At 51.5% G+C, this 27,942-nt stretch overlaps 1 protein-coding gene across 1 annotated transcript; it reads right to left on the bottom strand.

The window, feature by feature from the left end:
- On the bottom strand, positions 1 to 26,281 carry hdc (histidine decarboxylase). The gene is made up of 12 exons (XM_067971228.1): positions 26,154 to 26,281; positions 16,922 to 17,094; positions 15,408 to 15,521; positions 14,564 to 14,686; positions 13,154 to 13,288; positions 10,845 to 10,988; positions 9,897 to 9,963; positions 9,077 to 9,239; positions 5,586 to 5,676; positions 3,404 to 3,502; positions 2,252 to 2,353; positions 1 to 984 (listed from the first exon to the last, which is right to left on the bottom strand). Exons 1-12 carry the CDS (start codon positions 26,179 to 26,181, stop codon positions 205 to 207), a joined length of 2,019 nt encoding a protein of 672 aa, XP_067827329.1. The 5' UTR covers positions 26,182 to 26,281; the 3' UTR covers positions 1 to 204.
- Positions 26,282 to 27,942: the final 1,661 nt, after the last annotated feature.

Genomic DNA, 27,942 nt, shown 5'->3' with positions numbered 1-27,942 from the left:
AACATTTAATAACTGGAGGGTTTTATTGATCAGACAATCACTACAGAACTTGATACAGTCAGGATCACAAACAGTTAATCAAAAACTCGAATTATGAAATGGACAGAAATCTGAACGCAATCATTCTGCGATTTCCATTGTAGATTAAAGAATTCTGCGTGAACAATAAAATAAATGCAGACAATGTGGTGAGGAATGAACCAACTACTTAATCAACTGCAGGTGGCAGCTGGGCAGCTGGGTCCCACAATGGGCGGTAGTCGCAGGGAAGCTTGGCATACTGGTGAACTTTTTCAGCTTTTTGTAGACAGTAGTTTTCAGTATAATCACTTCTTCTGGGAGTTGGGGGATGACTGTTCCACTGTTTCGTGATTCCAGGATGTCTTTTGGTGTAAGCTGCTGCTTGGTCACGTCTCTGATGCCAGAGATGAGCTCGCTGTTGCAGCTCATTGAACGAGCAGTCTTCCGTTTCTCATGGGCTGCCAGGTAACTGTGCACCAATGAGGAGGTGGTGGGTTTAGCCTTGGGTTTCAAAGCCTCCGCACTAAATGTGTCTTCAAATGGATCCAGCAGATCTTCAGAGTTTGAGGCAAACCATTGATTGGCAAGCTCACTTTTTGGAAGCAAAGAAGCCTTCATGATTTCAACTGGTAAGAGTGGTTGGTTTTTCCCATATTTGGAGATACTCTGACCAGTAACCAGAGCATTGGCTCTAACGCTGTTGCAATTTGTCTGGCTTTTCTTTGGCCCATGTTCCCCTCCATTGTCCAGGAGACCATTCTGTTCTTTGGAGCAGTTTGATAGGATTTTGACTGCACTTTGCTGGATTAAATTCCAGTCTCTCAGGATGTCTTCTCTAGCAGTGAATTGAGAAGTGACGGTGAAACGAATGATCAACATCTGGTGGATGGTGGCAGGTACCAGGTACATGGTGCCCGATTGGGTGAGGTCTGTCAGCAGATCCTCCGTCAGGCTGTTCGCTCCCTGTTTATTCACAAAAAAAAAATTTAGCAGTTTGCTGTTTTAGCCCAACATTACTGAGAAATTAATGAATCACATGTTTGAAAATCTAGCATTCTGATTGGATCTTTGTTATGGTGTATCTCTATAGCCCTCAGCTCTCTATCAATTTAATTGTGTCATTTGGCTGTGAATCAATTCTCTTCTTTACGAGTCTGTTCCATAATCTTGTGGGAGGGGGAGGGCGGGGGAGTGCTTTCTAGTCACATATACAGTCCACGACCAACTCTCTCGAACAATACACCATTCATCCCATTCCTAACACAGTCATTTCCAAATTCATGCGCCCAAAATATTCGAGACAGAACCAGTAATGATCAAATACAACAGAATGCTAATGTCCACACCATCCTCTTCTCCTGATTATCACAGAGAGTCACACTTACCGAAAACATGCTAATTCTGGCCTCAAATTTATCTGCGAACGGATTTCACAAATGTAGAACATTTACACTTTGTAGCATTAAAGGGACATGTACCACCTTCAGCAATACTCTGCATTACCCGGTGTAATGCTCCTGTCCTTATAGAACATCTCATCCTCTGACCCACACTGAGCAATGCCACGGGAGATCTGCTGAGATGTGTCCCTCACCTTTCTGACGTCACACATGCAAACGCAGTGTCATATTTTCTTTTATGAAAGAGAATGAAAGCCAGTCATTTTGTGCTGGCTTCTTCCAATCGTCAGCAGGACTGGGGATTTACAAGCACCTACAAATCTGCAAGGAAACTTCCTCAGCGACAGAAAACGCCCCATCATTGTCCTCAGGATGTGTCCAGGAGCAATCAATCTCAGGAGCATTTAGACAGGTGGCCTTGGAAGGACAGGCTAAATATAGACAATTCCACCTTAGCAGCAGAATAATACATAGTGTTACATGGGATCGCATTCCTGCCAGTTTACCTGACTGGGAGCAATGCCAGGGGAGAGCCACTAAAATATAAAACAATAAATTGGATCGTCAGGAATATTTTCAATAGTGTCATCCCAACAAGAGGCTCAGATGTTGAAACAAGATTCCAGCCTGGAAAACACTCCCAGTATCTGGTACTTTTTAAAGTGTTTTATTTCATTTAGTCTCCAAGCACACGTCAATGGCAATGACATAATCACTACAAATCTAAACTGTGGACATCCACAGCCAATTACCAGGATGAGCACAGACGCTGTATACTACCACTGATATCCTAATGGCCTTCGTGAAATCGCCATGATAAATCTCCTCACCCTCAAACGAAAGGTCACCAGCCCAAGGTGTCTTTTTGTTGGGACTTCAAAATTGGAATCACTTCTAACCAAGGACTCAAAATACTTGGCCATCTCCGTACCCTGTTCGTTAAAACACAACACAAAGCTAAAATTAGTTCCTGTGGAGGGAGTGAAGGTGCAAGTCACTGGACTCTGGTACACATTAAACAGTGAAACCTAATTATCACTAACTTACGGAAAGTGCAAAAGTCAGGTTTGTGGGTGTTCGAGAACCTTACACTACCGATACCACAGGCAAGGGTCATTAATCCCATCGGAGACGAACTATGATGAGGGTCAAGGGCTCACTTACGAGGGTTGTTCAAAAGAGTGCGTTAATATATCCAATGTCTGGGATTTTGTGTGGGGAGGGGTAAGTGAGATTTCAGTATTTTAGTCTCGATACAGCTGGCAGTTTGTACCAACTATTGACAAGAAGGAGGTTTCACTGCAGCAATAGAGAAAGCACCCTGAAAAATGTGTTGCCATAAAGTAACATTATTCAAAGTATTACAGTGACGGGTGATGGGAATTACAGTCTCACCATCGAGCACCTGGATCTGAATTGTGCCCAGAGACTGGTGGGACAAAATTTCAACTCTTCCTGATATCTGTAAAGAATCAAAGTGCAACTTGTCTGCATTTCACAATAAGGAATGCTTTACTGGTTCTGTGAAGGGATCAGAGACACCTAAAGTATTGGAATGTGCTGAGTCACAAGACAGAAATTAAAACATGTAAACAGGCTGCTTGGCTCAGCCAACCGGTTTTGGTTTTTATCCTCCACATGAGCAACTCTGGAATCTGGAGTTGATTCCGGCCCAGACTAATGGAGTGAAAGTCTGTTGGAAATGGGTTTGGGGGGTGGGGGTGCAGGTGGTCTTTGGAGGGTGGGGGTGCAGGTGGTCTTTGGAGGGTGGGGGTGCAGGTGGTCTTTGGAGGGTGGGGGTGCAGGTGGTCTTTGGAGGGTGGGGGTGCAGGTGGTCTTAATCCAGTTCCAGTTCTGTAGGGCGATAATCTACAGCAAAGAACTACTTGTAATTTGACCCTCGGCAGATTCCCTCTGACGTAGAATCTGTGCAGCTACACTTCGAAGACAAAACGGGTATTTAAAAATCACCTGACACTCACATGTCTGACGTGGGCCTGCAGTCTCTCCACTCCAAAAGAGCGAATAACAAACCAAAGTTTCAGAGATCGGAACCTGCGACTCAATGGGATCTGCCAGTGCTACGGAAATAGACATGATCCTTTCATCAACATGGCTGCCTTCAAAAACATCCCTGCACTAAGTTACTAAAAGCAAACTTTTTAAATTCTTGCAAGTGGCAGAACTTTCAATATTTGGTAACATTCAAAAAAGTGTACAATTCTCCCAAAAGAAAAATTGGGTAAATTTATGCCATCCCTTCACCCCATTTTCAATGGACTATTCCACTGATGATGTCGTTGGTTGATCAGCCATTGCTTTATTACTTGCATCATCCATGGAATAGTTCAAAGAAAAAAAGGTGACCACCCAATTATGTCCAAATAAACACTCAAATTGGTGTGGTAATATGTAGCTGCTTTTATTTCCAGAACCTCTAGAATATTCCATCAAAGACTAATAAAAGCAATACAAGAGGGAATTTGGAGTGTAATCGCTACAACATGTTTACTCCCATCAGGGTACCATCTAGTGTTCAATTAACTATAAGCCAGCACCATACATATCGCACACTGATTTCATAAATTTTACACAAAAGTGTCTTGGCATTTGATGAAGTGCCTTTCAAGACACTTAATGAATGAAGGCCTGTGATTGGTACCAACAATGTCACCAAAACTCACATTCCAAACTTAAAATAGAGCCCAGGCCATGGAGCCAGAGCCCCAGTCAGCAGTGAAATGGATCATCAGGATGGTGACTGAAAGATGAAGGTTGGGATTTTGAGCTGTGGGCTTTTCCAACAGGGTTTATTTACTGTTCAAGTCTATAAATGTCTTACTGCCAGATTGGAAATCACCAAACATTTGATCATCTCAGATATTGTCGGCTGTCATTGGTCCCACTGTCCCAGGATTATTCCAGATTATTGGTCCCACTTTCCCGGATTATTCCAGATTATTGGTCCCACTTTCCCGGATTATTCCAGATTATTGGTCCCACTTTCCCGGATTATTCCAGATTATTGGTCCCACTTTCCCGGATTATTCCAGATTATTGGTCCCACTGTCCCAGGATTATTCCAGATTATTGGTCCCACTTTCCCGGATTATTCCAGATTATTGGTCCCACTGTCCCAGGATTATTCCAGATTATTGGTCCCACTTTCTCGGATTATTCCAGATTATTGGTCCCACTTTCCCGGATTATTCCAGATTATTGATCCCACTTTCCCAGATTATTCCAGATTATTGATCCCACTTGTCCCAGGATTATTCCAGGTCACTGGTAGATTTCAGCAGGAACCTTGCAGACGCACTGGTGTCCTGTAAGGTTTTGTGTTGAATGTGGAAATTCCATTTGGGGCCTATCGGACCAGTGGCCAAGTTACCTGCACAGGTGGGAGGTGGGGAATTTATTCCAAAGTGCTGACATGTCTGGCAGTCACTCAGGTGAGAGTGTCCTCTGACCACAGACTGCAGCTAAAAAACCTCAACATCAGCTTTAAAGGAGTGGGAAAAATTGGGCCGTGGCAGATTACCTTTAATTAGAAGTCCAATCTTTAATTTGTGGAATGTTAGTTTCCTTTTTCTAGGCTCCTCTGAATCATAGGCCAATCCTGGGCCTCCCTCCCCCCACAGGAAGGGTCAGCTTCTGTCAGGTGTCAGAGCTGAAGTTGGAGCCTTGCTGCTTAATGTGACTGAATATTGAGATGGAATCTGTTCTTTCACAGTAATTAATATTCTGACTGAAGCAATTACTTCCTCCCTCCCCAGTATTTGCTATACATTCAAGTTTTGTCACAGTAATCACTGACCGATGCCCGCTTCTCAATGCTCGCTGACCGATGCCAGTTTCTTAATGCCCACTGACCGATGCCAGTTTCTCAATGCCCACTGACCGATGCCAGTTTCTCAAGCTCACTGGGCTAACACTTCTCATTATTAACTCCCTGACATTAAGCCTTGAATCAGTCAAAATTTCCTATAGCTTAATGTTGGAAAGACTGAAGCCATCTTTGTTGGCTCCCGTAAACCTGTAAGCCCCTGAATCTAACCTCACTGGTCGGTGGAGCAGAATCTCAACCATGTTCCCTTCCCCACGTCCTCCCAACTCTACTCTAATCACAAACAACACCGAGACTTTTTAAAAGTGGCATCTCACCATAAAGTCAACGGCAGCTCCTGAGTTGGCATGGCGGAGGTAGACAGGGTTTACGGTGAAGGTCTGTTGTAGCTTGCACTTATCTTTGACCCTATGAAAGAGTAAACCCGTAAGATAAATTCCAAACACACCTGGAAACTGACTGAGTTGCAGACACAGCAAATCGGAGTGGTCGAGGGACTCGGGTGGAACTGGGTTGGAGGGAGGGGCCAGTTTAAAAGAAAGACTTGCACCACTTTTCACAGTCTCGGGACGTCCCAAAGAGCTTCACAACCAATGAAGCATTTTTGAAGTGTAGTCACTGTTGTAATATAGGAAACACGGCAGCCAATTTGCACACAGCAAGATCCCACAAACAATAATGTGATAACGACCAGATCATCTGTTTTTAGTGATGTTGGTTGAGGGATAAATATTGGCCCCAGGACACCGGGGAGAACTCCCCTGCTCTTTTTCGAAATAGTGGCTGTGGGATCTTTTACGTCCATCAGAGAGGGCAGACGGGGCCTTGGTTTAATGTCCCATCCGAAAGATGGCACCTCTGACAGTGCGGCGCTCCCTCGGTACTGACCCTCCGACGGTGCGGCGCTCCCTCGGTACTGACCCTCCGACAGTGCGGCGCTCCCTCGGTACTGACCCTCCGACAGTGCGGCGCTCCCTCGGTACTGACCCTCCGACAGTGCGGCACTCCCTCGGTACTGACCCTCCGACAGTGCGGCGCTCCCTCGGTACTGACCCTCCGACAGTGCGGCGCTCCCTCGGTACTGACCCTCCGACGGTGCGGCGCTCCCTCGGTACTGACCCTCCGACAGTGCGGCGCTCCCTCGGTACTGACCCTCCGACAGTGCGGCCCTCCCTCGGTACTGACCCTCCGACAGTGCGGCGCTCCCTCGGTACTGACCCTCCGACAGTGCGGCGCTCCCTCGGTACTGACCCTCCGACAGTGCGGCGCTCCCTCGGTACTGACCCTCCGACAGTGCGGCGCTCCCTCAGTACTGACCCTCCGACAGTGCGGCGCTCCCTCGGTACTGACCCTCCGACAGTGCGGCACTCCCTCAGTACTGACCCTCCGACGGTGCGGCGCTCCCTCGGTACTGACCCTCCGACAGTGCGGCGCTCCCTCGGTACTGACCCTCCGACAGTGCGGCGCTCCCTCGGTACTGACCCTCCGACGGTGCGGCGCTCCCTCGGTACTGACCCTCCGACAGTGCGGCGCTTCCTCGGTACTGACCCTCCGACGGTGCGGCGCTCCCTCGGTACTGACCCTCCGACAGTGCGGCGCTCCCTCGGTACTGACCCTCCGACAGTGCGGCACTCCCTCAGTACTGACCCTCCGACGGTGCGGCGCTCCCTCAGTACTGACCCTCCGACAGTGCGGCGCTCCCTCGGTACTGACCCTCCGACAGTGCGGCGCTCCCTCGGTACTGACCCTCCGACGGTGCGGCGCTCCCTCGGTACTGACCCTCCGACAGTGCGGCGCTCCCTCGGTACTGACCCTCCGACGGTGCGGCGCTCCCTCGGTACTGACCCTCCGACAGTGCGGCGCTCCCTCGGTACTGACCCTCCGACAGTGCGGCGCTCCCTCGGTACTGACCCTCCGACAGTGCGGCGCTCCCTCGGTACTGACCCTCCGACAGTGCGGCGCTCCCTCAGTACTGACCCTCCAACAGTGCGGCGCTCCCTCGGTACTGACCCTCCGACAGTGCGGCGCTCCCTCAGTACTGACCCTCCGACAGTGCGGCGCTCCCTCGGTACTGACCCTCCGACAGAGCGGCGCTCCCTCAGTACTGACCCTCCGACAGTGCGGCGCTCCCTGGGTACTGGAGTGTGAGCCTAGATTTTGTGCTCAAGTCTCTGGAGTGGGCCTTGAACCCATGACCTTCTGACTCAGAGGAGAGAGTGAGCTACCAACTGAGCTACGGCTGATAACCTTGACAACCTCAAAATGACTTCTATTAATAATTATTATTATACATTTCTTCAACAATTTTTACAATTTTAACAATCCTCAGTTCTGAAAACTTCTTTCTCCCCTCCCCCCCTCCTGTGTCACCTGCAGCTCTCCAGCTGAGAGCTGGGATCTTCACCCAACTTAACTGGTTGCTTCAGGGTTTGCAGATACATCGAGTGTACAGCACAGAAACAGGCCATTCGGCCCAACTGGTCCATGCCAGCATTTATGCTCCACCCGGGCCTCCCCCCTCCCCACTTCATCTCACCCTATCAGCAAATCCTTCTATTCCTTTCTCCCTCATGTGTTTATCGAGCTTCCCCTTAAATCCATCAATGTTATTCACCACAACTACTCCTTGTGGGAGCGAGTTCCACATTCTCACCACTCTCTGGGTAAAGAAGTTTCTTCTGAATTCCCTATTGGATTTATTGGTGACTATTTTATATTTATGACCCCTAGTTCTGGTCTCGCCCACAAGTGGAAACATCTTCTCCACATCTACCCTATCAAACCATCTCATAACTTAAAGACCTCGATCAGGTCACCCCTCAGCCTTCTCTTTTCTAGAAGAGCCCCAGCCTGTTCAGTCTTTCCTGATAAGGAGATCCTCTCAGTTCTTATGAATCTTTTTTTGCACCTTCTCCAGTGCCTCTATATCCTTTTTATAGTATGGAGACCAGAACTGTGCACAAGTGTGGTCTAACCAAGGTTCTATACAAGTTTAACATAACTTCTCTGCTTTTCAATTCTATCCCTCTGGAAATGAACCCCAGTGCTTGGTTTGTTTTTTTATGGCCTTATTAATCTGCGTCGCTACTTTTAGTGATTTGTGTATCTGTACCCAGAGATCCCTCTGCTGAAACGCATTCTGCCTCAATAAATTCTCTGTGAGGGAAGGGTTTGGCCTTTGCTCTGTTTCCACGGCTAGAGCTTCAATCCTCTCCAATAAATCACACCCTGTTTTGGCCTGAAGCAGCAAATTGGCACAGAATCATGAGACACACCCCACAGAAATCTCCGTCCTGCTGATCAGTACATTTTTGTTCTGTGTACAACTACCTGGAATTAACTGGTTTCAGAAACGCCTCAAATCCGTGAGTCGCTGGTGTTCACCGTCGGACCCCAGCGTCGGACCCCAGCGTCGGACCCCAGCGTCGGGGCCCTCGCTCGGACCCCAGCGTCGGACCCCAGCGTCGGGGCCCTCGCTCGGACCCCAGCGTCGGACCCCAGCGTCGGGGCCCTCGCTCGGACCCCAGCGTCGGACCCCAGCGTCGGGGCCCACAATGAGCGAAGATCAGACACTAAGCACCATGGGAATCGTCTCCCAGTGTCCAGAACCGACAGCTGAGCTTTCTGGAAACCACCAATTATTGGGTTCCAGTTTGGTAAAACACGGCCCGCCCACCCCCTCCCCCCCCCCTCCCCCCCCCCTCCCCCCGCCCACCCCCTCCCCCTGCTCCCCCCCCTCCCCCCACCCACCGCCTCCCCCCGCTCACCGCCTCCCTCCCCCACGCTCGCCCCCTCCCCCACCACTCACCAGAAGGCTGTGCAGTCAAAGTGAACCATCATCCATTTGGAGGGGTTAAAGGTGAAGGAATCTGCATATTCAATACCCTGCAGGAAATTCCGGAATTCCGGACACAGGAAGGCAGTTCCCGCGTACGCTGCATCGACGTGAAGCCAGAGCCCCTCACTGGCACCTAAACAGTTAAATCAGGAGCAATAAAATAACTTAGAATTATCCATTCAGAAACAATGCAGTCCAATTGGTTTATTTTACTGCAGTGAATGGAAACATGTCCGAGTCAGGATTAAAATCCCACCTCAGTCACAAACATTCCACAAACTCACAAGTATTCGATTGAAACATATAAAATTCTGACAGGGCTCAACAGGGTAGATGCAGGGAGGATGTTTCCCCTGGCTGGGGGGGTCCAGAACGAGGGGTCACAGTCTCAGGATACGGGGTAGGACATTTAGGACTGAGATGAGGAGAAATTTCTTCACTCAGAGGGTGGTGAACCTGTGGAATTCTCTACCACAGGAGGCTGTGGAGGCTCAGTCACTGAATATATTTAAGAAGGAGACAGATAGATTTCTAGACACAAAAGGCATCAAGGGGTATGGGGAGAGAGTGGGAATATGGTATTGAGATAGAGGATCAGCCATGATCATATTGAATGGGGGAGCAGGATCGAAGGGCCGAATGGCCTACTCGTGCTCCTATTTACTATGTCTCTTTGTTTCTCAGCCCTGGTCTGGAGTTAGATTCCCAGCTTCATTCATCCCTGATATTTAAACAGGATAACAGTCAAGAACTCGAACCAATAGAAATACTTCTATAAACAGCAACTCACAGACAGGTCCGAGCTCTGCCAGGCAATCAAAGGCACAAACACCTGTTGTACCCAACGTCGCACAAAGCTGGAACACAAGAAAAGATTGATATCAGTCAAGAAAACCTCTTGCACACTTTTAAACAGTGCTAAATGTTCCAAAGGGTGTCACACAAGCAATTACCTCCTTTTGAAGAATGCTGCCAAAAGTGTTAGTCATTTTTAAATCAGTAATCCACAAAGACTAACTTATTAATCAGCTTTTTTCTGGTGTTGGTTGAAATGCAAAGATGTTGCAGCTCTCCTTGGAATTGTGCCAGGCAGACTCTAATGTCCCCCAGGATCACTGGGACAGGCAAATGGGGCCTGGGTTTAGTGTCTCATCTAAAGGACGGCCTCTCCCACAATGTAACGTTCCTCTTGAACTGAAACCCTTGGTTTTGGAATCCACTCGGACCCAGGAGGAGAGAGTGGGTCCCAAGCTCGCTACCATCGCCCATACCCAAACTCTGCCAGGGTCTCATGTACATTTATACCTTCAGATTTAGTTCCAACCAATATATATCTTTCCTATTTTCAATATTTAATTTTCCTCATTATTTAATACACTCAAACTTTCTAAAAAGTAAATTTATGAACAATTACAAATTATTTTTCAGCTAGTCTAACGTTTTTTGAGGTTGACTCAGGTCTTTCAAATAAGCAAAGATTTGACACAAAACGACTCCAGATGTGTAGCTGACGAACAGGATGAGATGTTATTTTAATCCCACCTGCCCCAGCATTTATAATCGAAGATTGAGCAGGAGAGAGATTCTCAAATAGTGATCAATATCCTGAGATTCTGGAGATAAAAACCACTCAGGGACCGATTGAGAAATCAATCTCTCCTCTAATTTTTGTAACTCACATCCCTTCAGCTCAGAACAAATTTGAACTTTTGGCCTTTTTTCAGATGCACAGACTTACAAAGAAGGGGATGAGCCCGTGCCTTCGATCAGCTTCCAGTGCTTGTCTCAGAGTTTCAGCTCGCAGGGAGAAATCCTCATCACTCGCAACGAACCGAATCTTCACTAAAGCAATCAGGCCGCCTTTCTCCACAGAGGAGTGAGCCTTCAAAAAGACATTAGATAAAAGGAGAAAGGTGGAGAAATGAACTCCAAGAACCGAGCCTGGGTTTTATCTGGACATGGAACATGGAACAAGGACAGGTCACCAGGTGTTAACTGTGGAGGAGACCTCAAATGATTTAGAAACCTCCCCAACCTGCAGATTTTCCTTTGTTCCGACTGATCGAGTTCCAGCTCCTGCCACTCACTATTTCCCACCTGCCAGGAGTGAGACGGGGGCACGGAGCAGGAAGGCTTTTATATAAATCACCTCATCACATCGCAAAGCGCTTCACCTACAACAAACTACCTTCAAATGTCAATGACTTATTAGGCAGAAAATCGAGAGAGCCATTCTCAGCACAGCAAGATCCCACAAACAACAATCAGATAATATGGGGCAAATCTGGAGTCTTGGCCAGGACAACTCAACCAATCCCACCATTCGAGGGCACTGGCGGTGGTTTGTCCCTCCCCCGATTTCCCAGCTGTTGGCAGGTCTGTGCCAGCTGTTGGCAGGTCTGTGCCAGCTGTTGGCAGGTCTGTGCCAGCTGTTGGCAGGTCTACGTTATGGGCAAGACCAGGGGCGGCATTGGACCCGAGCCAATCCGGGATCCTGAGATTCAGCACTCGGTGCAGAATCTGCAAACCGTGGAATCCCCACCCTGGTCACACACTTCATACCCCCACACGACACACAGCACCATGGCGGCCTCCCCACCCACAGACATGCAAGGACGAGCCCCACTGATTGTATGTTTGTGCAACTCATCAGAATGGGCAGTAAAATGCCGGGACCCCTAACCAAACCTCTGCCGAGGCCACGAGTGAGCACCTCATCCAAGGCCAACATGGGAGCCGCACTCTCTCCTGCTACATCCCCGCACCGACCAGACGTTCCCAATAAAAGTCTGCAACTAACCACAGTAGGACCCACTTACATTGTTACATAGAATGAAGCTAAAAGTTCAGTAATTCTTGTGTTTGCAAAAATTGAAGACAGTGCAAGGCTTCCTGTCCTTACACCAGCAGGAGACCAGCAGAACCCGCAGGGAATCAGCGGAAACCAGCAGAACCCGCAGGGAATCAGCGGAAACCAGCAGAACCCGCAGGGAATCAGCGGAAACCAGCAGAACCCGCAGGGAATCAGCGGAAACCAGCAGAACCCGCAGGGAATCAGCGGAAACCAGCAGAACCCGCAGGGAATCAGCGGAAACCAGCAGAACCCGCAGGGAATCAGCGGAAACCAGCAGAACCCGCAGGGAATCAGCGGAAACCAGCAGAACCCGCAGGGAATCAGAAGCCCGGTTGTACCAGTTTCTGGGAGTTTCCTGGTCTGCCCCATCCAAGGCAAATAACGGTGAGAAGGACCCGGAGACATTGACTCCCCACCCCGAGGGTTCCTGCCCCTCAGGCTCAGGGGGAGGCTGGTATATCGGATGAGGTGAGGGGAGGTATACCGGCCTCCAAGTTGGAGGGGGGGGTCTGACCGATGGGGTCCAGACCCGGATCCCTGCAACCCCAAAAACAGGAAGATTAGGGCAGAGGTCACTGGACTGATGTATGAATGAATGATCCACATCGGAGCTTTGAATGGAGAGGGAATAATCACAGAGAATTCACAGAGCTGAGGCTCTGGGAGCACGGACTGACTGTTACCTGGTGATGGGGATCTGGAGGTGAAGCTCTGTGCTGAGTATTAACAGATAATCAGCCAGAGCTGCCGGTTAGTCCGTCATCTGTTCGGGGTTTTCTCTCAATGAACAGAGCTGGCGGTTGCCACATGAACCAATGTAGCAAAGGCTCCATCTACTGGACGACATTATTGCAGCGACACGGCATCCATACCCTGGCCAGAGGCATCCACACCTGGCCAGAGGCATCCACACCTGGCCAGGCGCATCCACACCTGGCCAGGCGCATCCACACCTGGCCAGGCGCATCCACACCTGGCCAGGCGCATCCACACCTGGCCAGGCGCATCCACACCTGGCCAGGCGCATCCACACCTGGCCAGGCGCATCCACACCTGGCCAGGCGCATCCACACCTGGCCAGGCGCATCCACACCTGGCCAGGCGCATCCACACCTGGCCAGGCGCATCCACACCTGGCCAGGCGCATCCACACCTGGCCAGGCGCATCCACACCTGGCCAGGCGCATCCTTACCTGATCAGACGCATACGCAACTAGTCGGGAGTTGAGGACAGAATCATCCGCGTTGGAGTCAGTGGATTTCATCTCCATGATCTTGGCTTTTCTTGCGGCCAATAAGGCGATTAGCGTGGACTCACTAACCGTGCTCTGTAATGTCACAATATCCGGGGTCACCACAATCTGTGCACATTTACATTCAGTAACTGGATTCTGATAAAGAGTTTTCAGATAAGGGATGAATTAAAGGGGCTGATTTGCTTTTTCTCAATCCCGATTTATTGGTTTCTCTGCAGCGAATCGAGCACAGTGACCGTCACTGATCCAATGGTGAACAATATGGGACTATTGTTATTACTGACCAGTGTCTATCCACAGGTAGAGTCATTTCAACTGTTTGGGATGTTCCCATTTCACATTCATGAACACAGCGTATCTTTTATGCAGCAAATTCCCGACCAGCCCAGTTCCAGACTGGGCACAAGATGATAGTCCTGGAGCAGTCAGCGGTCAGAGACCACTGGGCTGTATTGTCCATGATTTAACCCTTCAGTCAACTTGCCTGACATCAGCTGCAAGCTCAGGGCAGCACAGAGCGGGGCTCTGAACCCAACAGGTGGGAGGTCTCAGATTCACACCTGAAATTGCCCTGGGATAGACCGGTTTTGCAGTCAGAGAAAGTGGAGAGTTCAGATTGGAGACCTCAGCTCCCTTTACTTAAACTCAACTCTCCTTCAATAGACCATCATAACCTAAATGACAAGGATTCCCTCAGGTCTGAGAGCAGAGTGGAGAAACGCTCGTGTGTTATAGAACTGAGGAACCAGCAGTGAGGGAGTCCAAAACTAGCAGCGGACTAGAAAACCAGACAGTATTTCAACGGCAGAATACACTGCTCACACTCGGCTCGCTCGCACACACACGCACACTCGGCTCGCTCGCACACACAGGCACACTCGGCTCGCTCGCACACACACGCACACTCGGCTCACTCGCACACACACTCGGCTCGCTCGCACACACTCGCACACTCGGCTCGCTCGCACACACACGCACACTCGGCTCGCTCACTCACTCTGCACGCTCACACACTCACGCTCACACACTCACGCTCACACACTCACGCTCACACACTCACGCTCACACACTCACGCTCACACACTCACGCTCACACACTCACGCTCACACACTCACGCTCACACACTCACGCTCACACACTCACGCTGGGGCCAGTGCTGTACTTTCAGTGAGGTTGCTGTTAAAATGCAAGTTTCAATGGTTTGTGTCACTGCCAATTAGAGGCAAATATTGTAATATATTCATCAAAATTAAATTAAATCACATTATGGCGACCAGCTAAATCATTAAGTGAGATGTGTGAGAGCGTGCTAACTGGGCAAGGACAGTGCGACTGTTGCTCTGTACCTGTAGAACTCCCCCCCCTCCACTGTCCGGGTGATGGTGCAAGAAGCAATCAGGCAGGCCCAACATTGCAGCCAGCCAATCCATGACGTTCATCTCCAGCTCAGTGCAGGCTGGGCTCGAAGCCTGGGATTGAAAACAGTCGAATTACTTTTCATGCAGATATAATGTAACCAGAACTATTAACTAACTGCTAGTCATTCCACAGAGTCACCTCTACACCCAGGTCCCAATTAGCCATGGTTTGCCCCATCGGGGTCCCACAGTTGGTTATCAGGACCTCTGTGTGTTCCATTATTCAGTGCTGTGGTTTCAGATTATTTGGGGAGTTTCAGGGAGGTCTCCAAATAACATTCTGTCATCTCCTCACTGGGAGAATGAATTTGAGCACCACTGTTTTCAGAAAGACACGAGGGGAATGAGGAATGTGGCAGCGAATCAGTGATTAAGGATCCATTCAGAAACATTTATAAACCAATGCTGGTAACTCACTCCAAATCAGGGCAGATCAGGGAGACTTTCACACACGTGGAATTTGCAGGGCTTTTGGCCAATTTAAAGAGAATTGGACATTGGCCATTATATAAGTAGCAAGAGTCAGACTTACTGAATGACCATTTCAATCAGAACCAGACAAAGTCACTTTTTTTAAAAATTCGTTCATGGGATGTGGGCGTCGCTGGCGAGGCCGGCATTTATTGCCCATCCCTAATATTTACTGTGACAATTATAAACATTGAATAACTAGGTAGAGGTCATCCTTTTACAGATTCTCAGTATCATTCGCCCAGCTATGGGCCATACATTATTACTGAAAGGTATATAGCACAGATGGGACATCTCTCACCCAAGTGAATCCCAAGCAGTTGATGGCATCTGCCAACATGTCCCCAAGTAGAGATGGCCAGGAATTGAGAGCGGGGTAGTAGGCGTGCATGTGAGGGCTCTGCCAGTGAACCACCTACAGCAAGACAGAAAAACACATGGTCACAAGTCTACCACAAGAAAGGACTATTTGACCAACCAGAGCTCATGGTACTGGAACCCTGAATCTCCCATTATAGGAACACAATTCACAAAGTTACAATCAGGAACAGGAATAAAAACAAGGTGGTCAGTTCAAGGGGCAGGCTGGAGGCCTGAAGTGAAGTTAGTTTCTGCCCCATTGTCTCCCTGCATCATACACTGGACAAACAGAAGGATAGAAAAACAAACTTCAAAGAAAAAAAGATCAATTTTCCCACAGCAGCGATTTGAAAATAGGAATTTCCTTTTAAGGTTGGGGTTTATGAAGCGAAAGCATATTCTCAAGATTTAAAAAGAGCACTCTCGATGAAAGGTGATTAGAATGTTAATTGAAATTTCTTTTCCCACTAATTAGACAATAAACAATTCATTGGCTTGTCTGGAAATGTGAGTAGTGATAGTCCCAGGGATATCATTGGGTCTCAGAAATAATATGGAGCAATTGTTTTGAAATCAGAAGCAGTGAGAATCTGCCCTGGACCAATGGCCCACACTGAACATCTTACAGCCCAGGCTGTGGATTCCCCTTCTTAGAATGCACGAGTGTCGGGCGTCGGGTGGAGGGTGAAGGGGCTTTAGGGTGTTGGGCGATTGGGTGTGAGGCAACAGGGCAACGGGTGAAAGGATGTTGGGGCTAGATTGTCAGGGGATTGGGTGACGGGGCGAGGGGGTGACGGGGCGAGGGGGCGACGGGGCGAGGGGGCGACGGGGCGAGGGGGCGACGGGGCGAGGGGGCGACGGGGCGAGGGGGCGACGGGGCGAGGGGGCGAGGGGGCGAGGGGGCGACGGGGCGACGGGGCGAGGGGGCGACGGGGCGAGGGGCGAGGGGGAGAAGGGGAGACGGGGAGAAGGGGTGACGGGGCGAGGGGGTGACGGGGCGAGGGGGTGACGGGGCGAGGGGGTGACGGGGCGAGGGGGGTGACGGGGCGAGGGGGTGACGGGGCGAGGGGGGTGACGGGGCGAGGGGGTGACGGGGCGAGGGGAGACGGGGCGAGGGGCGAGGGGGTGACGGGGCGAGGGGGTGACGGGGCGAGGGGGAGACGGGGCGAGGGGGAGACGGGGCGAGGGGGTGACGGGGCGAGGGGGTGACGGGGCGAGGGGGTGACGGGGCGAGGGGGTGACGGGGCGAGGGGGTGACGGGGCGAGGGGGTGACGGGGCGAGGGGGTGACGGGGCGAGGGGGTGACGGGGCGAGGGGGAGACGGGGCGAGGGGGAGACGGGGCGAGGGGGAGACGGGGCGAGGGGGAGACGGGGCGAGGGGGAGACGGGGCGAGGGGTGACGGGGTGACGGGGTGGGTTGGTGAGGGGGTGAAGGGTGATGGGAGGTCAACCTACCCCAGGCATTATGACTCTTTCAATGTCCTCAAAGATGCTGCTCCAGGTCTCGCCCCCCTCTGGGGCTTTGGCTGGGAGCAGGTCCCTCATGTAGCCAGGTTGCACATCAGGATAAACCCGGCGGCTGCTCACAGAGCTCAGATACTCAGCGATATAATCCACCAGCTCCTTACCTGGGAGGGACAGATGAAACACACAGTTAATATTTAAATACACCAGACACTCGATACCAAGGGATTAGATCAGAGGAAACAACTCAGGAACAATGGCCGATACAAACAAGAAACCAAACGAAAAATTGGGTAGAGTCTTTCCCAAAACAGACAGTAGCTCTGGGGGTGTCATTGCAGGAATCTGGGGACAAGGGGTACCCACTTCTCATAATCATTTAAAGGCACTTTGCAGTGAGCAAAATGCTAAAAACAGCAGTCACAGAAATCACGGATGACTGATTTCATCAAGAGTGGCCACTCCCTGATAAACCACTCCCTGATAAACCACTCCCTGATAAACCACTCCCTGATAAACCACTCCCTGATAAACCCTACACTGGGAGACAATGAGCAAATGATGAAAACAGCAGATTTGGTCAAGATAACTCTTTGCTGTTTTTCTTCAACCGATGTTGATTGTAGTCAGCTAACATGAAACTAATTTTAATCAGTAAGAATTGAAACCAAGTTAATCAACAGGGGCCTCGTAAACAGAAAACACCCACAGCCCAAATGAAGCAACCAGGAAAAAACGGTATAAATTCTGAGAGCTCAGCTCAAGTCTTTTAGATTCGCTTCGAAGGGCTGAAGCGTCTCTCGACTATCAGAGTACGGTGACTCTTCAGTCTTCTACAACTCGGGGATTTAAGGTAAAAGCTACCTTGATAATTGATGGATATCCTGTCTAAATACTTTTAAGAATTATAATTTTTACCTTTTTAAGAACCTGTTAATGTTGCGACTGCCGGTCTCGCCAGCTGTAGGTTGCAAATTGTTTCATCAATAAACCTCTGTATAATTTTTAGATTGTCTCGCATGCTCTTCTGTATCACCAACTCGTGAACCCCATCTCCAGACACTCTTTTGGTGAAGAGGTACATTACTGGGGAGAGACCCCCAGACCCTCACAATATCCAGGATATTACAATCTGGCTGGAACTTGCTAAAAACGCTACCTGGAGAATGGTAATATTCTCGGGTTGTCCCTTTCCCTGGGGAGAGATAGACCAGACCTCAGACCCAGTCAGTGTCTTTAGGATTTGGCTACCTCAACCTTAGGTTGAGAGTGAACGCCTGAGAAGTACACCTGATCTGGGATAGTCCCAAAGGGGCTCAGATCGTAATTCACCACAATCACCCTATATACCGTCTCCTAGTCCCTGGGACCAGGCTTCTGTCTTCCAGGATCTGAGAGCTGCTGCTTAGACTCAGATCCTGGGCCCAGCGGAATGATAGCAGCTGCAGTCGGCCTGCCCAATACTGTTGTCTCACATCACAGCAGCACGTGCCAGGTCTCTGGCCTTCCCTTCAGAGCCCCAGGCCAGTGGAACATGGAAGGTGACACCAGGCTGCTCCAGGAACAGGCTCGAGAGATGAAGCTAGCAGCTCCCAGCCCAGGAACAAGGTGGCTTAAGACAAGGGCCACCTCAGTCCCATGAGCCTTTGCAGAGTCAACGAACTCCCAGAAGGCATTTGATAAGATTCCATACGAGATTATTCGCAAACCTTAAATTGCATGGGATTGGAGGCTCTGCCTCCTGTCCAGATGTTGCCTTCGTTCCACAGTGAAGCTAAATCAAGATGTCACCTCTGGGAAGCAGAGTATTTGTCACTTTCTTCATACATGTAGGGTGCCTGAAATGGCTGACACCCACTGTGGATCCAATAACATAAAGTTTCTGTGCGGTGATGACCTTCACTCCTACAGGAAGAGCCGGCCCTGTTCCAGATGTTGTCTGCAGGTCACCCTGCAGCAGTTGGCACATCTCTGACAGCCTGTCCTGTGAAACCCCCTCCCCCACACATTCAGGTACAGGTGAGCGGCCCCAGGGGAGGTTTGGGTGTGGATGAAACACCTCATGACTTGATCACCTACATATGGTCTGCTCTCATTGACTCATTTTCCTGCTCTAAGTCACTCTGTTTGCTGCTATTTAAATGGCTGCAGCAGCCAAGAATAATGAAAGGGAAGTATACCCAGCAAATCCAATCAATCCATGGAGCAAAATATGATCGCAAACAAACAAAAAATACTTGTGACAGCAACTGTTAAAAACCCTATTGAACAGATCAGTCCCAGGATTCCCAATTGAATATGGGTGTAAGCTCTGGGAGTGACCTCACCCAGTCAGAAAATCTGCAGTGAGACCTCATTTTAATAAGTTTGCAATGTTGATGAGATTAACACTTGCCTGCAGCACAGCCTCTAACTGCACCGAGCAAAACCTCACGTAGCCGATTGCACTCTCCCCATGAGCAAAGCTCAGCATCAGCAGCATCGTGTAAAATTTACCCTTCAGTGTCAGCTTGGCTCCGTTAGTATCACTGGAATAAAAAAGTTGTGAACTGAAGCCCCACCCCAGAAGGTGGGCCCACGATCAAGTTTGAGACTTCGGCACTGTACCGAGGAAGCGCCGCACTGTTGGAGGGTCAGTACCGAGGGAGCGCCGCACTGTCGGAGGGTCAGTACCGAGGAAGCGCCGCACTGTTGGAGGGTCAGTACCGAGGGAGCGCCGCACTGTCGGAGGGTCAGTACCGAGGGAGCGCCGCACTGTCGGAGGGTCAGTACCGAGGGAGCCCTGCACTGTTGGAGGGTCAGTACCGAGGGAGCGCCGCACTGTCGGAGGGTCAGTACCGAGGGAGCGCCGCACTGTCGGAGGGTCAGTACCGAGGGAGCGCCGCACTGTCGGAGGGTCAGTACCGAGGGAGCCCTGCACTGTCGGAGGGTCAGTACCGAGGGAGCGCCGCACTGTCGGAGGGCAAGTCCGAAGGAGCACCGCACTGTCGGAGGGTCAGTACCGAGGGAGCGCCGCACTGTCGGAGGATCAGTACCGAGGGAGCGCCGCACTGTCGGAGGGTCAGTACCGAGGGAGCGCCGCACTGTCGGAGGGTCAGTACCGAGGGAGCGCCGCACTGTCGGAGGGTAAGTCCGAAGGAGCACCGCACTGTCGGAAGGTCAGTACCGAGGGAGCGCCACACTGTCGGAGGGTCAGTACCGAGGGAGCGCCGCACTGTCGGAGGGTCAGTACCGAGGGAGCGCCGCACTGTCGGAGGGTCAGTACCGAGGGAGCGCCGCACTGTCGGAGGGTCAGTACCGAGGGAGCGCCGCACTGTCGGAGGGTAAGTCCGAAGGAGCACCGCACTGTCGGAAGGTCAGTACCGAGGGAGCGCCGCACTGTCGGAGGATAAGTCCGAAGGAGCACCGCACTGTCGGAGGGTCAGTACCGAGGGAGCGCCGCACTGTCGGAGGGTCAGTACCGAGGGAGCGCCGCACTGTCGGAGGGTCAGTACTGAGGGAGCGCCGCACTGTCGGAGGGTCAGTACCGAGGGAGCGCCGCACTGTCGGAGGGTAAGTCCGAAGGAGCACCGCACTGTCGGAAGGTCAGTACCGAGGGAGCGCCGCACTGTCGGAGGGTCAGTACCGAGGGAGCGCCGCACTGTCGGAGGGTCAGTACCGAGGGAGCGCCGCACTGTTTTTTAGACAAGATGTTAAACCAAGGCCTCGTCTGCCTGTTCAGTTGTGCGTTAAAGATGAAATGAGAATATTGTGAAGGTGAACAAGGAGTTCTCCTGCTGATGTGGTCAACATTTTTCACTCAAACAGTACCAAAGGCAGACTGACCACCTGCTCATTTGTCTTTTTGATGTCTGTGAGATCTTTGCAGGGCACAAAATGGCTACTGTGACATACAACAGTGAAAAGTAATTCATTGTACATGAAGTGCTTTGGGGCGTTTAAGGAGTGCGACGAGGTGCAGGATAAATGCAAGTCTTTCAAACTTTTGGGCACAGATTGGCCAAACCAATGATTTTCTGTCGCATGGCTGGAACACAAATAGGTTCACAAGAGAAAATCAATTATTGGTGACGTCAAATGAGTCAGGCGTGGATTAGAGATAATATTCTTTTATTTCCTGCAGCACAGAACTGCCCAAAATTCAGCAATAACTGATGCTAAATGTCCAGTTTCTCAGAGGCCACTAGGGGGGTTGGAATGGGAAATGGAAAGGCAATGACTGGGCCTTGGAGAGGGTGCAGGAGGTTTACCAGGATGATCCCAGGGAGGAGGGACTTTAGTTATGTGGAGAGATTGGAGAAGCTGGGATTGTTCTCCTTAGAGCGGAGAAGGTTAAGGGGAGATTTGATAGAGGTGTTCTAAATCATGAGGGGTTTTGATGGAGCAGGTAGGGAGATTCTGTTTCCTCTGACAAGTGGGTCGATAACCAAAGGTCATAGATTTAATATAATTGGCAAAATTATTGCCACATCAAAGGCTACTACACAAAATAAGAGCTCATAGTGTAGGGGGTAATATATTAGCATGGATAAAGGATTGGTTAGCTGACAGGAAACAGAGAGTAGGCATAAATGGGTCATTTTCAGGTTGGCAAGATGTAACGAGTGGAGTGCCACAGGGATCAGTGCCTGGGCCTCAACTATTTACAATCTATATCAATGACTTGGATGAAGGGACCGAATGTATGGTTGCTAAATTTTCTGATGACACAAAAGGTAGGTAGGAAAGTAAGTTGTGAAGAGGACATAAGGAGTCTGCAAAGGGATATGGATAGGTTAAGTGAGTGGGCAAAAATTTGGCAGATGGAGTATAATGTGGGAAAATGTGAACTTGTCCACTTTGGCAGGGGGAATAGAAAAGCAGAATATTATTTAAATGGAGAGAGATTGCAGAACTCTGAGGTACAGAGGGATCTGGGTGTCCTAGTACATGAATCACAAAAAGTTAGTATACAGGTACAGCAAGTGATTAGGAAGGCAAATGGAATGTTGTCATTTATTGCAAGGGGAATGGAATATAAAAGTAGAGATGTTTTGCTACAGTTGTACAGGGCATTGGTGAGACCACATCTAGAATACTGTGTGCAGTTTTGGTCTCCTTATTTAAGAAAGGGCATAATTGCTTCAGAGGCGGTTCAGAGAAGGTTCACTCGACGGATTCCTGGGATGAGGGGGTTATTTTATGAGGAAAGGTTGGACAAGTTGGGCCTGTACACACTGGAGTTTAGAAGAATGACAGGTGGTCTTATTGAAACATATAAGATCCTGAGGGGACTTGAAGGGGTAGATGCTGAGAGGATGTTTCCCCTTGTGGGAGAGACTAGAACTAGGGGGCCACAGTTTAAAAATAAGGGGTCTCCCATTTAAGGCGGAGATGAGGAGAAATTTTTTCTCTCAGACGGTCGTGAGTCTGTGGAACTCCCTTCCCCAGAGAGCGGTGGAGGCAGGGTCACTGAATATTTTTAAGGCTGAGTTGGATAGATTCATGAGTAACAAGGGAGTCAAAGGTTATAGTAGGTGGACGGGAAAGTAGGGTTGAGGTCACAATCATATCAGCCGTGATCTTATCAAATGGCAGAGCAGGCTTGAGGGGCCGAATGGCCTACTCCTGCTCTTAATTCGTATGTAAAAGAACTAGAGGAGAAATGAGGAGAATTTTTTTCACACAGAGGGTTGTTAAGATCTGGAACGCACTCCCTGAAAGGGCGGTGGAAGCAGATTCCATAGGAACTTTCAAAAGGCAACTGGACATGTACTTGGAGGAGACTAATTTACAGGGTTATGGGGAAAAAGCTGGGGTGTGGGACTAAGTTGGAGAGCTCTTTCAAAGAGCCAGCACAGGCATGATGGGCCGAATGGCCTCCTTCTGTGCTGTGAGATTCTGTGATTGGTGACGGTGGGGTGGTTCCTCAAACCTCGGCCTAAGGCTCATTGTTAAACATGCAAGAACACACGTCGCGAGCTTCCTCCGTATTGGTTGCCATAACTTCTGCGGAAGATTCTCGAACCTGTTTCCAGGTCTATCCCACATTTCTACTCATCTCCGGCCAATGGTACGGCCACCAATCTGGACATCCCCAGTGCGAATTCCCAACAATCGCTTTAAGAACAGGAAAAGACCATTTTCTTCGTCCCTCTCAGGAAGAGAAAGAGAGAAGGAGAAAGAGAAATGAGAGAGACAAAGATATGGAGAAGATGTGTGAAAAGTATGAACTTTGTCAATGAACCATTTTGGCCGGGGAGAGAATTCCTCCTAATTACAAACAGGAGAATGCTGTAATTAACAATCCGTTAATAGAATTGTGTGAAGACAATGGCTCACAAAATGTTTTTACATTTCACTCACACTGAAATAAATAAAAGATTCTGTTGTTATAACCATTGTCACAAGAGTTTTGTGAGAAAAGGTATAGATCAGGGAAATTTAATTCTGTTAAAGCACCCGAGACGCTCACACCCCCCAAACACCCGAGACCCTCACACCCCCCGAATACCCGAGACCCTCACACACCCCCCGAACACCCGAGACCCTCACACCCCCTGAACACCCGAGACCCTCACACCCCCCGAACACCCGAGACCCTCACACACCCCCTGAACACCCGAGACCCTCACACACCCTGAACACCCGAGACCCTCACACACCCCCCGAACACCCGAGACCCTCACACACACCCCGAACACCCGAGACCCTCACACACCCCCCGAACACCCGAGACCCTCACACACCCCGAACACCCGAGACCCTCACACACCCCCCGAACACCCGAGACCCTCACACCCCCTGAACACCCGAGACCCTCACACACCCCCTGAACACCCGAGACCCTCACACACCCCCTGAACACCCGAGACCCTCACACACCCTGAACACCCGAGACCCTCACACACCCCCCGAACACCCGAGACCCTCACACACACCCCGAACACCCGAGACCCTCACACACCCCCCGAACACCCGAGACCCTCACACACCCCGAACACCCGAGACCCTCACACACCCCGAACACCCGAGACCCTCACACCCCCTGAACACCCGAGACCCTCACACACCCCCTGAACACCCGAGACCCTCACACATCCCCCGAACACCCGAGACCCTCACACACCCCCCGAACACCCGAGACCCTCACACACCCCCTGAACACCCGAGACCCTCACACATCCCCCGAACACCCGAGACCCTCACACACCCCCCGAACACCCGAGACCCTCACACACCCCCTGAACACCCGAGACCCTCACACCCCCTGAACACCCGAGACCCTCACACACCCCCCGAACACCCGAGACCCTCACACACCCCCCGAACACCCGAGACCCTCACACCCCCCCTGAACACCCGAGACCCTCACACCCCCCCTGAACACCCGAGACCCTCACACACCCCCTGAACACCCGAGACCCTCACACACCCCCTGAACACCCGAGACCCTCACACACCCCCTGAACACCCGAGACCCTCACACACCCCCTGAACACCCGAGACCCTCACACACACCCCGAACACCCGAGACCCTCACACACCCCCCGAACACCCGAGACCCTCACACACCCCGAACACCCGAGACCCTCACACACCCCGAACACCCGAGACCCTCACACCCCCTGAACACCCGAGACCCTCACACACCCCCCGAACACCCGAGACCCTCACACACCCCGAACACCCGAGACCCTCACACACCCCCTGAACACCCGAGACCCTCACACACCCCCTGAACACCCGAGACCATCACACACCCCCTGAACACCCGAGACCCTCACACACCCCCTGAACACCCGAGACCCTCACACACCCCCTGAACACCCGAGACCCTCACACACCCCCTGAACACCCGAGACCCTCACACACCCCCTGAACACCCGAGACCCTCACACACCCTGAACACCCGAGACCCTCACACACCCCGAACACCCGAGACCCTCACACACCCCCTGAACACCCGAGACCCTCACACACCCTGAACACCCGAGACCCTCACACACCCCCTGAACACCCGAGACCCTCACACACCCCCTGAACACCCGAGACCCTCACACACCCCCTGAACACCCGAGACCCTCACACACCCTGAACACCCGAGACCCTCACACACCCCCCGAACACCCGAGACCCTCACACACCCTGAACACCCGAGACCCTCACACACACCCTGAACACCCGAGACCCTCACACACCCCCCGAACACCCGAGACCCTCACACATCCCCCGAACACCCGAGACCCTCACACCCCCCGAACACCCGAGACCCTCACACCCCCCGAACACCCGAGACCCTCACACACCCCCTGAACACCCGAGACCCTCACACACCCCCTGAACACCCGAGACCCTCACACCCCCCGAACACCCGAGACCCTCACACACCCCCTGAACACCCGAGACCCTCACACCCCCTGAACACCCGAGACCCTCACACACCCCCTGAACACCCGAGACCCTCACACCCCCCCTGAACACCCGAGACCCTCACACACCCCGAACACCCGAGACCCTCACACACACCCCGAACACCCGAGACCCTCACACACCCCCCGAACACCCGAGACCCTCACACCCCCCGAACACCCGAGACCCTCACACACACCCTGAACACCCGAGACCCTCACACCCCCCGAACACCCGAGACCCTCACACACCCCCTGAACACCCGAGACCCTCACACCCCCTGAACACCAGAGACCCTCACACACCCCGAACACCCGAGACCCTCACACACCCCCTGAACACCCGAGACCCTCACACCCCCTGAACACCCGAGACCCTCACACCCCCCCTGAACACCCGAGACCCTCACACACCCCGAACACCCGAGACCCTCACACACCCCCCGAACACCCGAGACCCTCACACACCCCCCGAACACCCGAGACCCTCACACACCCCCCGAACACCCGAGACCCTCACACACCCCCTGAACACCCGAGACCCTCACACACCCCCCCGAACACCCGAGACCCTCACACACCCCCCGAACACCCGAGACCCTCACACACCCCCTGAACACCCGAGACCCTCACACACCCCCCTGAACACCCGAGACCCTCACACACCCCCCGAACACCCGAGACCCTCACACACCCCCCGAACACCCGAGACCCTCACACACCCCCTGAACACCCGAGACCCTCACACACCCCCCCGAACACCCGAGACCCTCACACCCCCTGAACACCCGAGACCCTCTTATTTCTCTTTCTCTCTCTCTCCCCCCACTCACCGCGGCTCCGATATTCCTCCCGGTCCATGTCCTGTGTCGGGCGGGGAGGCGACTCAGATCAGCCGCTCGGTTGAGCTCCGGGACTTTAAATACACTCCCCCGGGACTGGCCCCGCCCGGCTCCCCGGGAACAACCCACCGACTGTGGGACTGAGTGAAGGAAGGAGGGGAGGGGGAGGAGGGGAGGGGAGGGGGGGAGAGAGGAGGGGGGAGAGAGGAGAGGGGAGGGGGGAGGGGGAGAGGGGAGGGGAGAGGGGAGGGAGAGAGGAGAGTGCAGAGGAGAGGGGAGGGGGGAGAGAGAGGAGGGGAGGGGGGGAGTGAGAGGAGGGGAGGGGAGGGAGGAGGGAGGGGGTGGAGAGGGAGAGAGGCAATGGAAGGAGAGGGGATAGAGCAGCGAGGGTCGAGGGAGGGGAGCAGCTGAGAGAGTGGGGGAGAGTGGGGGAAAGCTGGAGAGGGGAAGGTGTGGTCAGTGTAATGGGACACATGTTAGCTCAGACACATGGTCTTACCCATTCGATACGTATCAACTGACAAAAACAGGGGGAACATCGAGGGATCCAAGCAATTGGCGACATCTGCAATTTGTACGAACCGGCACTCGGGACGTTAAATGTTACCGAGCGAGGAAGGGATTTGTGTTCCTCCCAAACGGCACCTTCACAACCGCAACGCCGACCCTCCCCATCCTCTTTGCAGTAGGAACAATTGGACCACTCACGGTCCCATGCCCTCAAAGAGCCCATGTCCACAGAAAGATTGTAACACGGGCTATCAGCCACGAGTTCTGTGCCGACTGGAGGGGCCCAGTCACACTGGGGTCTTCGATCGGCTACGGGTTATTGGGGTCTCGCTCTCTCTGGGAGGATCAACAGGAGTAATCGGCGCAAAGAACAGAAACTATTTATTGGGAAATAGCACAGCAAAAGGATTAAGCGCCATAAATAAAGAACTAGCTGAATTAAGTTTGTACTCACAGCAAAGCCGTTATGCTGTGGACTATATATTAGCCCAGCAGGGGGGAGTATGCACTATAATAGGAGACATCTGTATAACACACGTTACAGACGAGTCCTACAATATCACCCAAGCCGTTAATGATATTAAAGAACAACTCAATGAATTTAAACAAGGCCCCAGGAAAGGAAATGGTTGGCTGGATTGGTTATTGGGAGGATCCTGGGGGTCTTATTTACTGCATGGACTAATTATTTTTGTTGCAATAATAATTGTTTGTTGTGTCGTGGTCGGATGCTTTAATGTCTGTTGCAAAGTTATGATAACTCGGATTATGCCAGGAGCCAGCGTGATCACTGACCAAGAACATCTGGAGACACCCGAGGATGCCAGGAAGGACGATAACCAGGAGGAGCAGCACTATCTGTAACATGTAACCTGAGAGTTAGGGGTTAGGCATACGCACAGAACATCACGGAAGTTAAATACCCGAAAGGCTGTGTATTAAGTGCCGGACCAATGTTGCATGGACTTTATCGGTGTTGGTCTCAATGATTATTAAGCCATAATCGCACAAAGCGCATTTCGGTGTGGTTTTAGGGCAGTGACCGCCGCCATGCACACAATAGTCACTTCATCTTTGCCTTTAACCCAACAGCCCAAATTTTACCCTAACAGAAGGGATAGGAGAGAAAGAGGGGAGTGTGAGAAAGAAATGAAGAGAGATGAGAGATAACTGGAGAGAGAGGTGTGCAGAATGTGATCTTTTGCAATGAACTAGTTTGGGGAGGGTTGAAGCCTGACTCTTGGCCGACACTTCAATGCTTCACTGGCAG

The sequence above is a fragment of the Heptranchias perlo genome, chromosome 34, assembly GCF_035084215.1.
Source record: "Heptranchias perlo isolate sHepPer1 chromosome 34, sHepPer1.hap1, whole genome shotgun sequence".
NCBI classification, from domain to species: domain Eukaryota; kingdom Metazoa; phylum Chordata; class Chondrichthyes; order Hexanchiformes; family Hexanchidae; genus Heptranchias; species Heptranchias perlo.
The sequence above is the reverse complement of the archived record's forward strand: the minus strand, read 5'-3'. Positions and strand labels throughout refer to the sequence as shown.

Coding starts and splice junctions, on each gene's coding strand:
- hdc (XM_067971228.1), bottom strand. CDS start 26,181: ATGGACCGGGAGGAATATCGGAGCCGCG. Junction 15,522..16,921: donor AAAGAGTCATAATGCCTGGG/GTAGGTTGACCT, acceptor GTCTTGCTGTAG/GTGGTTCACTGGCAGAGCCC. Junction 2,354..3,403: donor TGCAGGCCCACGTCAGACAT/GTGAGTGTCAGG, acceptor TTTAACGAACAG/GGTACGGAGATGGCCAAGTA.